The sequence below is a fragment of the Dipodomys ordii genome, unplaced genomic scaffold, assembly GCF_000151885.1.
Source record: "Dipodomys ordii isolate 6190 unplaced genomic scaffold, Dord_2.0 Scaffold90, whole genome shotgun sequence".
In the NCBI taxonomy this organism is placed as follows: Eukaryota; Metazoa; Chordata; class Mammalia; order Rodentia; family Heteromyidae; genus Dipodomys; species Dipodomys ordii.
This window is the reverse complement of record NW_012267306.1, coordinates 1,765,054-1,777,700: the sequence shown is the minus strand read 5'-3', so window position 1 is coordinate 1,777,700 and position 12,647 is coordinate 1,765,054. Positions and strand designations below refer to the sequence as shown.

Sequence of the window (12,647 nt, the reverse complement as noted above, 5' to 3'; positions counted from 1 at the left end):
TTCCAGATGATTAAACGAAGATCCAGACCAGATTGACTTATTGATGTAAAGCTAGGTTGTGTGCTAAGTTTGGGGATACAAGGAACAACACAAAACTGCAAGGCCCTTTGGAAGCGAATAGAGACAATTGCCTGCTAGATACTTCTACCTAAAGATCATTTCATCTCAGGAAATCCCAAACCTAAACTCATCTCTTCCCACCCTTCTGCTCTCCCGTGATGCCTACATAGCGATGGCACCACTGACCACACTTCCTTTTATCTAGTCTGTCAACAAATCCTCTAAGTCTTCTCTTAAAAGTTTCTCCATTCCCATTGCCACTGCCTTGGGTAAGGCCTTGTCTGCCTTACTGCAACAGGATCCTACTGCAACAGGAGTCTCTTCCAGGCTTGTCTTTATCTTGTACACTACTGTCACTTCCTGACACAGGAAAGTAAATTTGGGCCATAATCCCAAAAGACACAATCCTAAACACCATAATCCCAAATGTTGAAATCCTGAAAGATCAAAAACTTGGGCATTGATATGTCATGCCTTTAATACTAGCCATCATGAGGCTGAGATCTGAGGATTGCAATTCAAAGCCAGCCCTGGGCAAGAAAGTATGTGAGACTAATCTACAGTTAACTACCAGAAATCTGGAAGTGGAGCTGTGGTTTATAGAGCTCTAGGCTTGTCAGGATGGCGCCCAGGCCAAGCCCTAGTACCTGTACATATGTACAAATCCATAAGGTCTAAAATCCTGAAAGATTGAAATTCTTAAAATATACATAATTCATAGACATATAAATGAACATATATATTTCTATATAATTCTGGAAAAATTCTTTAAAAAACATTTTAAAATGATTTGAGAAAAACTGCAGAACTTTTCAAAGGCCATTTTACACAATAAAGTAGGCAATAGTATGTTTTTGAAAGCATAAGCATAGCATATAAACATGAGAAAATGAATAAGGAAATAGATTTTAAGTGAATTTTATAATTTATATAATTTCATCTCAGTAAATCCCAAACCTAAAGTCATGTCTTTCCACCCTTCTGCCCTCCTGTGATGCCTACATAGACATGGCACCACTGTCCACCTTAAAATACCACAATTCAACCCAAATCATAATGAAACAGATCAAAAACATTAAAGCCAGACAACAGTGTCTTATCAGCTCACTGTAATCCTCAGAAGGCTAATATCTAGAGGAACCAGATTTGATTGATGTCAGCTTGAGCAGAAAAGTCAGTGAGACTCCATTTCCAAGATAATCAGCAAAAGGCAAGACTGGAGTACTGGTCCAAAGAGCCAAGTTCTCAAAGAACTTCTCTTCAGGGGCTGAGAAGGTGGCTCAGTGCTAGAGCGCTTGCCTTGCATGCATGAGGCCCTGGGTTTGATTCCTCAGCACCACATAAGCAGAAAAAAAAGCCAGAAGTGGTGCTATGACTCAAGTGGTAGCATGTTAGCCTTGAGCTGAAGAGCTGAGGGACAGCGCCCAGAGTTTAGGCCCCAAGACCGGACCCCCCCCCCAAAAAAAGAACTTCTCTTCATTTGTTGGTAAGTTTCCAATGTACTTATCAGCTTACATGAAAACTCAATTGTATTGCACTTTTGAAGAGTCAAATTTGAAAAAAAAAAAAAGCAACATAAATTATAATTCTTCAAAAATCTTCACACAGTATCTCCAGTATTGGGGATATATAAAGATAAACAAGTGGCAACAATTTAAAATATAAAAAAATCAAAACAAACCGAAAATAACATATAAAGCCCCCAACTCAAAAATGTCTAACCTGATCTGTTTTGTGAAAATAAATAATGTAAACTTGGTGTTGTATTTTTAAAGCATTAAAAATTACATGCTAAGTTCTTTTTTAAATACCTACACTAAATATATGTATAGTAAGTATTAAAGCCTCATTAGAACATAGCATCTTACAAAGTCTCTCTGTCAAGACAGTTTATTTGACTTTTATAAAACTAAGCAGCTGGGCTAGGGAGGTGGCTCAGTGGTAGAGTGCTTGCCTTGAATGCATGAGGCCCTGGGTTCAATTCCTCAGCATCACATAAGAAGGAAAAAGCTCAAGTGGTAGAGTGCTAGCCTTAAGCTGAAGAGCTGAGGGACAGTGCCCAGGCCCAGAGTTCAGACCCCATAACTGACAAAGAAAAAAAAAACTAAGCAGCTAATTAGTGATAAAGCAGGAATACAGAATAATTTGGCTTCAAATGAGTATATTAACTGCATTGCTACTATATTTTTAGTATACTTATGAAACTGTAACCCTTCTGTACATCACCTTTATAATTACAATTTTTTAAATACTTCAACCCTGTTTTTATAATTACAATTTTTTAAATACTTCAACCCTGTTTTTAAGTATATGCATAAAATCCCAAACCCCAAGAAAAAAATAACATCCCAATATCAAAAATATTGTGTTAATAAAATGATTGTATGTCTTAATTTGTACCCTTTTTTGTGTGACATGTCCCAGTTTTGTTAAATGGACTCGAACAAAAAGAAGATAAAAGTTAGTTGCTTGTCCTAGGCTCTCAGACTTAATTACCATTATGTTGTGTTTTAAAACTTTTTTGTGTATGTTCCAGTCCTGGGGCTTGAACTCAGGGCCTGGGTACTGTCCCTGAGCTCTTTTGCTCAAAGCTAGCACCCTACTATTTGAGCCACAGCTCCCTTCTGTTTTTTTGTGGTTAACTGGAGATGAGAATCTCATGGATTTACTTGCCTGGGCTGGCTTCAAACTGTGATGCTGAGCTCTCTGCCTCCTGAGTAGCTAGGATTACAGCCATAAGCCAGCTTTAAACTTAATTTATAGTTCTTTAATCATATTTTCCAGATAAATTGTACTAAAGGGGGCTGGGAAGGTGGCTCAGTGGTAGAGTGCTTGCCTTGCATGCCTGAGGCCCTGAGTTCGATTCCTCAGCACCACATAAGCAAAAAGAAAAAAGCCGGGGGGGAGGGGGGAGGCTGGGAAGGGATGGGAAGGGTAAACAAAGGAGGAGGCTGCAATGCTTGGTAAGAAATGTACGCATTATCCTGCCCATGCAATTGTAACCCCTCTGTACAGTATGTTCACAAATAAAATAAAATAAAAAAAAGAAAAAAGCCGGAAGTGGCGCTGTGGCTCAAGTGGTAGAGCGCTAGCCTTGAGCTGAAGAGCTGAGGGACAGCGCCCAGGCCCAGAGTTCAGGCCCCACGACCGGACCCCCCACACACACAAAAAAAATTGTACTAAAGTCCATGTTTGGTTCATAATAATCCAAGGTAAACTGTGGGAAATGCACTCAAAATATACTAGAGTGACATAACAAACCATCATAAAAACTAATAGGACTTACCATTTTTAAAAATTCTGCAATTTCATTAACCATAAAGACTATCAGCACTAGCCTGAGATCAGCATGGTTCCTATAAAGAAATATAGAGGGCTAGTGATGTAGTTCAGAAGAATAATTAACTTTAGACAAGGCTGAACTGGGGCCCACACAAATACAGATGGGTTCTATCCATAAATCTCTCAACAGACTATCACAAGCTATGTCTAGCAAGACACTAAAACTAAAAACCTTACCAGCAGAAAGAGTGCAACTTCCTTATAGCTCTCCAGAAAAGCCCAAGGAAAATTCTTTTTTTTTTTTTTGATAGATATTATTTTTATTTTTTTGTCAGTCGTGGGGCTTAAACTCTGGGCCTGGGCGCTATTCCTCAACTCTCCAGTTCAAGGCAAGTGCTCTACCACTTGAACCACAGTACCACTTCTGGTTTTCTGAGTCATTTATTGGAGCTAAGAGTCTCACAGAGTTTCTTGTTCAGGCTGGCTTTGAACCGAGATCCTCAGATCTCAGCCTCCTGAGTAGCTAGGATTACAGGTGTGAACCACGGATGCCCAACTTTATGTTCTTATTTTTTACTTTCTGATAGGATAAATCTTTCCTCAATAGTCAAGCAACTTTCAAATGGCCTAATGGTAGTCAGTATTTATTTTAATTTTTTAAAAATTTTATTGTCAAGGTGATGCACAGAGGGGTTACAGTTACGTAAGTAAGGTAGTGATTACATTTCTTGTCTAACTTGTTACCCCTTCCCTTATTTTTCTCCCTCTTTCCCTTTCCCCCACAGCGCCCCCCTAAGTTGTACAGATCATTTCTAACATATTGTCTTGTATCACTGGTGCATAGGCTCTCCCTTTGTCCTTTGTCTCACCATTTTGTTGTTCCCCTACCCTTCCCCAGTTCAGATAAACGTATATACAGCACTCAGGGTACCAAAATTAAATGCACTATCAATAGGGGGTAAACCATAGGGGGGATACATCACAAAAGAAAAAAGAAATCATGTAGTACATTGAGAAGAACAACAAGAAAAACCTCTTGGTTCTATGTCTTGGAGTTCATCTCACATCATCTTATATGGTCATATATACATAGCTATTGAGCAATTCTGCTCATCTGCTAAGATTATCCTAGTTTTATATCAATTATTACAAATAAGGGAGACCATGGGACCTATGTTTCTTTGGGCCTGGCTTACTTCACTCAAAATGATTTTTTTCCAAGTCCTTCTATTTCCTTACAAATGGGATGGTGGTATTCTTTTTGATAGAAGCATAGAATTCCATTCTATATGTCACATTTCCTTGATCCATTCATCTAATGAGGGGCATCTGGGTTGGTTTCATATCTTAGCTAGTGTTGAAATAATGCTGATAGCTTTAGAAGCTTTAGTGTGGCCTTGTTTGTGATTGTTTGGGTAAATGACCAGAAGTGGGATTGCTGGGTCATCAGAGAACTCCATGTGAAGTCTTTTGAGGAACCTCCATACTGCTTTCAGAGTGGTTGAACAAATTTATATTCCCACCAACAATGTAGTAATGTTACCTTTTGGCCATGTCACCTCCAGAATCTGTTATTAGATTTCTTGATTATAGCCATTCTCACTGGGGTAAGGTGGACTCTCAATGTTGTTTTGAGTTCCATTTCTTTTATGGACAGAGAAGTTGAGCATTTCTTCAGGTGTCTATTGGCCATTATTTCCTCTTCAGAGAAGTCTCTCTTTAAGTCTTTAGCCCACTTATCAATGGGGTGGTTGTTTCTTTGAGATTTGTTTTGGGGGAAATCTAATTTTTTGAATTCTAAATATATTTTAGGTATGAGGCCCTTGTCTGTTGTATGGCTAGTAAAGATCTTCTCCCAATCTGTGGCCTTTCTACAGATCTTGCTAGTTACATCCTTTGCCAAGCAGAAGCTCTGCAGTTTAATGCAATCCCATTTCTCCAAACTTCTCAGGGTGTCTGTTTTCACCTTGAGATCTTTGACCTATTTGGAATTGATTCTGGTGCAGGTGATATATAAGGATCTAACTTTAGTTTTCTACCCAAGGGAAATTTTTAATGCCATAACAAGTCAAATGGCTTTCCCTGAGTCAATCACTGTCCTTAAATACATCAAAGACTCTGGTGTTAGTGACTATGGCAAAGGAATAAGATGTTAAATGTGACAAGAGAACCTCCTCCTAAATACGTGAAATATATTTCCTGCATGGAAGGTGATTTCTAGTAGGAAAAAAAAGGGAGGAGCACCAAAACAGGAAAATCTTGCTACCTGTAAGTCTTATGCAAAAGTATAATAATTTTTTAACTCAGAGCCTTTCACTCATTAGGTTTGCTTGCTCCGCTGCTGCTCTATCACTTAAGCCTAGCTTCCAGCCCTGTTGGCTTGAACCTTGTTCCAGATCTCAGCTTCCTAAGTAGCTAGGACTATAGATGTAAGCCACTGGCACCTACCTGGCTTACATCAGAAATTTTCATGAAATTATTTTCAAATTCAATATCACTCTAAGGCAACAGAAAAATATACAAAACTGTCTATAATATTTTATTGTGCTAACTTTAGAATTGTAGTCATAAATTGGCATAGTCATAAATTGGCATGTCTTCTTAATGCAAGGAAAGTGATAATTCTCTTGTTTGATGAAATCAAGTGACTTGAAAATCCAGCTTCAACTATGTAAATGCTTCATAAGTTTTCAATGTTTAGAATTTAATTGCACGTGTATAAAGAGTTAAAGCTGTTATTTTGTCCATTATTTCATAAACTCCAATCATTTTTAGTGTCCGAACTAGTTGGTCTCTTAAAGCGGCAGCAGTGAGTGATGGGTTTTCATTTTTCCATTTAACCAAAGTTTGGTAGGCTCTTTCCTTTAATGTAACATTGCTGAAAAAAATTAAGTAACAATTATTTTAATAACCAAACTTAAATTGTATATATAAGTTTTTCAAACCCATTTACCAAATTAAAGTGAGCCTAAAAGTAATCAGTAAATAATCAGTAAAGTGTCTATATGAAAGTTTGCCACAAAGTTTGGCACATAGAACATGAATGGTATCCCTTGTTTCCTTATAAGTCAACAATTCAACATACATTCAGTTCTCAAGACTGCAAATAATAATTGTGGATTATAAACAAATACTACTATTAACCACATACTTACAGCTTGATTTCACTTGAGTCTAAAGACAAGTCTCTTAGAATCTATTGTACCAGGGAAGAAGTTGAGGCACACAAAAGTTAAAGGGTCTTCCAGAGTCATGAAATCCAGCTGGATTAAAAACCAAGCATTTTTATCTTTAGAGACTTTTTTCTTTCTTTTACTCTATGGCCTTCCCAACATGAATCTCAAATGTGTAATAAACTAAAATAAATCTTCCATAACAAATAAGAGTTTAACAAGACTATGTCAAAACCACATATTATAAAGATGACATAAATGTCATTCCTACATACCTCTTTGAGATACTGGTTTCTGAGCTTGCCAGGTTTAGTTTTTGACGCAAAAATTCAAAATTTGTTTCACTGATATTACTGGCAACAACCTTCATTATCTTCTCTAAGATTTTCTCTACATTTGGAAATAAAAGAAATTTTAGCTATTTCTTTTGAAGAAGATACTCCATTTTGAATTAATATTTTGTTTTCCTCTGTATTTCTATCAAATATATGTCAGCATTGAATTATATATATATTAGTATTATACTTCAGATCTTCCATTCACTATGTTCATCTCAAATATATTTTGGGTTTTCTCCTCTCTCTTTCTCTCTCTTTACTTCCTTTATTTTTAGAGGTAATGGGGATTGAACTCACAGCCTTCTGCTTGCTAGGCATGTACTCTACCAATTGAGCCATGTGCCTCCAGATCCCTAGTTTTTCTATTCTTTTTTTTTTTTTTTGTCAGTCGTGGTGCCTCAACTCTGGGCCTGGGCACTGTCCCTCAGCTCTTTAGTGCTCTACCACTTGAGCCAAAGCACCACTTCCGGCTTTTTCTGCTTATGTGGTGCTGAGGAATCGAACCCTGGGCCTCATGCAGACAAGGCAAGCGCTCTACCACTGAGCCACCTTCCCAGCCCTGGTTTTTCTATTCCATGCATATATGACAATGCCATGAAAATTCCAATCCTACAAGTAAAAGTTTCATAGAGAGACTTTATGATTTTTGATAATTGCAGAATAAATACATCCCCCATACAACTTCTCCTCACCCTCATGGGTGCTTAAGCTGCAGTAGGAAGACTTTCTTGAATACACAGAAACTTAAGTGAGGTTCTCTCTTTCTGATCTATTGCCATTGCCTATTGCATTTTCCCATAAAGACTACAATGAGGGGCTGGGAAGGTGGCTCAGGGGTAGAGTGCTTGCCTTGCATGCATGAGGCCCTGGGTTCAATTCCTCAGCTCCACATAAGCAAAAAGAAAAAATCCGGAAGTGGTGCTGTGGCTCAAGTGATAGAACGCTAGCCTTGAGCTGAAGAGCTGAGGGACAGCGCCCAGGCCCAGAGTTCAGGCCCCACGACCAGACCCCCCCCCCCCAAAAAAAAGACTACAATGAATCCTCCTTTCCTTGAGAACTTAAGCAACACAATTTTAGCTAGGAGGTTAATTCCATAACAGTATCCTTTCTCCTAAAACATCAGAAATACTTTGTGGATCCTTGGGAAAAAAAACCCAAATCTTCATTTTACAGAAAGAGAATTATTGTGGGATATTCCTTTTTTGTAACAATAATTAACATGGATTACACAGAAAGTTAAAGACAGCTACTATGGTCTTTTAATTTCAAAGATGGCAAACAGATGATTGAAGTGGGGCCCAAACTAATAGGCATCAGTGGAAATATCTACAGACTTCCTTCAAGGCAAATATATGTTAGAAAAACTATCTATTTAAAAAAAACACATTAGAAATAAAGCAATCCATCTATGTATTCTCTGGATCAGGCCACAATTAGGATGCAAAGCCTACGAAAAGACTAATGCCAAGCACTGGTGGTCATGCCTGTAATCCTTGCTAAACAGAAGGCTGAGTATTGTGGTTTGAATCCATCCCAGGCAGGCAAGTCCCTGAGATTCTTATTTGTGGGGGAGGGTCCCGTCGAGGGGCCTGAACTCTGGGCCTGGGCGCTGTCCCTCAGCTCTTCAGGTCAAGGTGAGTGCTCTACCACTTCAGTCATAGCGCCACTTCCGATTTTCTGAGTGGCTCAGCGGTAGAGCGCTTGCCTTGCATGCCTGAGGCCCTGGGTTTGATTCCTCAGCACCACATAAGCAAAAAGAAAAAAGCCAGGGGGAAAAAAAAACTGGAAGTGGAGCTGTGGCTCAAAGTGGTGGAGCACTAGCCTTGAGCACAAGAGCTGAGGGATAGCACCTAGACCTGGAGTTCAAGCCCCACAAAGAAAGAAAGAAAGAGGTATTGAGGTCAATGTGTAGGAAGTAGCCCACCCTTCCATGGAATTTGCCTCTTTTCAAAGGTTCAGTTTGTGTAATTCTGAATTAAATTATTCTGAATAAGCAAAATAAATGCCTAACTTTCAGAATAGTGAAGATGATATTCTATTGGCTTTGCTAATTGGATGCCTTCAATCACCGCTACCTATCTTTTAATATACAAATGATACCATGAAATCTCATCACCTACCATCTCTTTCATCTGCCTTTTGTAGATAGCGTGTAATGGTATATAATTGCTTTCCTTTACAGATTTCCATGGGAGGTCTCAGCAAAAGGTTGTCATCAAAATTTATCTCCTTTAGTGAAAAAAGGTTGTGGATACCACTAGGCAGATCTGTCAGATTGTTTCCTAATAGTAAAAGAAAAGTAATTGAATTATGCCTTTCTATAAAATCAAAAATTACCAAGACCCTATCTCAGAAATCAAGCTGGGAAGCAATGGTGTGTGTGTAAGCATCACTGGGAGGATCTCAGTCCATGTTTGAAAAATAACTAAAAGCAAAAGTGGCTAGGAGTATGTGGCTCAAATAGTAGAGCATTTGTCTAGGATATGCAAAATGCTAGCAGCCAGTATATAAAAATGAATACATAGGTATTTATTATTTTCTGTAAATGTGAATATTTCACGATAGGAATTATGAAAAATACTAACCTAGTATTTCATGTTCTTTTAGGAATATCTTCTGATATCTTTCAAGTAATCTTTTTTTTCTGTTGGTTGTGGGGTTTGAACTCAGGGCTCAGGTGCTGTCCCTGAGCTCTTTTGCTCAAGGTTAGCACTTTGCCACTTTGAGCCACAGCTCCACTTCTGGTTTTCTGGGTTTTGTTTGGAGGTAAGACTCATGGACTTTCCTGCCTGGACTAGCTTTGAACCTTCATCCTCACATCATCTCAGCCTCAGTTAGAATTACAGGCCTGAGACACCAGCACCCAGCTGTGATTTACTTTTCATATCCCTTTTATTTTGAGTTTGTAAAAGATAACTTTTGGGGGCTGGGAAGGTGGCTCAGTGGTAGAGCTCTTGCCTTGCATGCATGAGGCCCTGGGTTTGATTCCTTAGCATCACATAAGCAAAAAGAAAAAAGCTGGAAATGGCTTGTGGCTCAAGTGGTAGAGCGCTAGCCTTGAGCTGAAGAGCTGAGGGATAGCGCCTAGGCCCTGAGTTCAGGCCCCACGACCGGAACCCCCCCCCCAAAAAAAAAGATAACTTTTGAAGGCATGTAAGCTACTAGTGTGTTGAGTGTGATCAGGAGAACCAGCATGTGTTATAAAAATATTTGTTCAGGTTTTGAAAGAGAAGACATATGCAGTGCTTGATATTTCCAGACAAGACTGGAACTGTTCCCATTTCCTGTGCCTAGCGAATACATTGCTTAATATCTTTTCAGCAAAATTTGCAACTATGTCATTTATATTCGACCTATTGATGATGTTTGCTACTTACCCTTTAGATTTAGTTGCTGGAGAGATTTTAAAGATAAAAATGATGGTGGTAGATAACTTATTTGATTGCTAACTGCATCAAATCTAACCAGATTTCTCAATTCCCCTATATTTCCTGGAATCTCTTTGATCGCATTATATGAGATATCAAGTCTTTTAAGCTGAGTCATATTACACAGCTCTTTTGGAAGTCTTGTTAGCTGTAACAAAAAAAATGAATTATGCTTTTATAATTCCAGATACATATACTTTGAAGGTACATCAGAATAAGTTGGGGAAGTAAAGGAGAGTTTTATGTGAAAGATGAAATTTGAATGGACTTTTAAGAAGAGTAGGATTAAAGCCCAGTGCCGGTAGTTTTAGTCTGTAATTCTCCCTAACTCAGGAGGCTGAGGTCCACAGTATCTTACTCGAAGCCGGACCAGGCAGAAAAGTTCAAAGACTCCATCACAGAATAACCAGCAAAAAGCTGAACTGAAGGCATGGCCCATGTGGTAGAGCACAAGTCAAACATGTAAGCCAAGCAAGCTCATGGTCCTGAATTCAAACCCCCTCAGTTCTCAGGTTGAAAACATCACTTGCATATTTTCATAGGATATTCTTTTTTTTAATTAATTAATTTATTTTTTATTTGTGAACATACTGTACAGAGGGGTTTCATAGGATATTCTTTTTGAATAATAGGGTATACACCAGATTTGTCTCAAACTCTCAACTCTTTTTGACTCAGACTTTGGAGTGCTAGGATTCTGGGCATCTCCCAGCAAATTAACTGCATTCAGGACTATTAAGAAGTGTCCTCTGGAATGAAGTCTGATTGTTTTGACTTACTATAAAGGAAAATAAGTCAGAGAGTATAAGAGGATATCTAGGAAGTTTTCAAAGTAATCTACTCCTGAAAGGCTCAGTGATAACCAGGGACCAGAATAGGAAAAGTGACATTGGAAACTCCAGGAGAACTTGTAAACTATGAAACTGAGTATTGGTCAAGATAGCTCCAATTATGCACATTTGGGGACTACTATGCACATGGAAGTGACAGCAGGTATGATGAGGTCTAAGAAGTTCTTAAAACAGAGAATCAAGGGCACAGCATTGAAGGAAGAAATCATTTACATAAAGGAGATGGAAAGGATCATACATTAGTAAAGGAATTAGCCGATGATTATATTTAAAACTAAAAAGAGTACAATAGCAACTTTTTGAAAATACAGCATGTACGGCTAAGTTACATAAGTACATGGAACTTATGTTCTGGACTTGTTTCTGGAGTTGTCTTGCTGGAAATAGATAACAGATGTCATTGTATGTATGTATGTATGTAATATATTTAGGCAATACAACGATTTGAACTCAGGGTTTGTGCTTGCTTGGTAAGTACTCAACTACTTGGGCCACACCCCCACCCCTTTTCTTTTAACTATTTTTCAATGAGGCTTGGATTGGCCTCAGTCTATATTCTGTATACTCATACTTCTCATATAGCTGGATCATTTTTAATCAACACATTCCACTATAATCACCTTATTGTTAGTGAGGTCTTGCTAATGTTTTGCCTGTGTTGGCTTTGAACTGAGATTCTCCTGATCTCTACTACCTGAGTAGCCAGTATTAAGGGCAAGAACCTTTCTCCTTAATGAAAGGTCAGATTTATCACGGAATTATTTCCTCAGCCATTGAGGGAGGGAAGGATCAAGGTAGGAGACAAATGATAGATCTTTTTAAAGCAAAAGATCACAGAACTAGGGTTTTTAGGAACAGATATTAAGCTATCTTACTTTTAGTTTAGTATTAAACATAGTCATATTGTGATTACTGAGATTCTAGACTAGTCAGTATAAGCATTATATCAGTATATATACATATACCAAATACACACACACACACACACACACACACAGAGGAGACTGAGCTTTGAGGATCATGGTTTGAAGCCAGCCTTGGCAGGAAAGTTTGTGAGACTCTTATCTTCTCTTAACCACCAAAAAGCCAAAACTGGAGCTGTGACTCAAGTGGTAGAGCACTAGCCTTGAACAGAAAATCTCAGGACAGCATGTAGGCCCTGAGTTCAAGACCCATGACCAGCACAAAAAGAAAGAAAGGAGCGGGAGGGAGGAAAGAAGGAAGGAAAGAATGAAGGAAGGAAGGAAAGAAGGAAGAAAGGAAGGGAGAGAAGGGAGGGAAGGGAGGGAAGGAAGGAAAGCTAGGTGCTGGTGGATCATGCCTGTAATCCTAGCTACCCAAGAGGCTGAGATCTGAGGATCACGGTTCAAAGCAGCCTGGGCCAGAAAGTCCATGAGAATATTTATTTATTTATTTATTTATTTTTTATTTGTGAACATACTGTACAGAGGGGTTACAATTACATGGGCAGGATAATGCGTACATTTCTTACCAAGCATTGCAGCCTCCTCCTTT

The 12,647-nt window shown here is 38.6% G+C and overlaps 1 protein-coding gene across 1 annotated transcript in view; it reads right to left on the bottom strand.

Annotated features, from left to right (window-relative positions):
- Positions 1 to 6,039: 6,039 nt before the first annotated feature.
- Lrrd1 (leucine-rich repeats and death domain containing 1) overlaps positions 6,040 to 12,647 on the bottom strand; it is a 9,660-nt gene continuing 3,052 nt past the window's right edge. The window contains exons 2-5 of the mRNA XM_013026034.1: positions 10,231 to 10,429; positions 8,974 to 9,135; positions 6,791 to 6,905; positions 6,040 to 6,220 (exon numbers count right to left, since the gene is read on the bottom strand). Coding sequence (XP_012881488.1) covers positions 6,040 to 6,220; positions 6,791 to 6,905; positions 8,974 to 9,135; positions 10,231 to 10,429 — 657 coding nt within the window. The remainder of the gene's footprint in view (positions 6,221 to 6,790; positions 6,906 to 8,973; positions 9,136 to 10,230; positions 10,430 to 12,647) is intronic.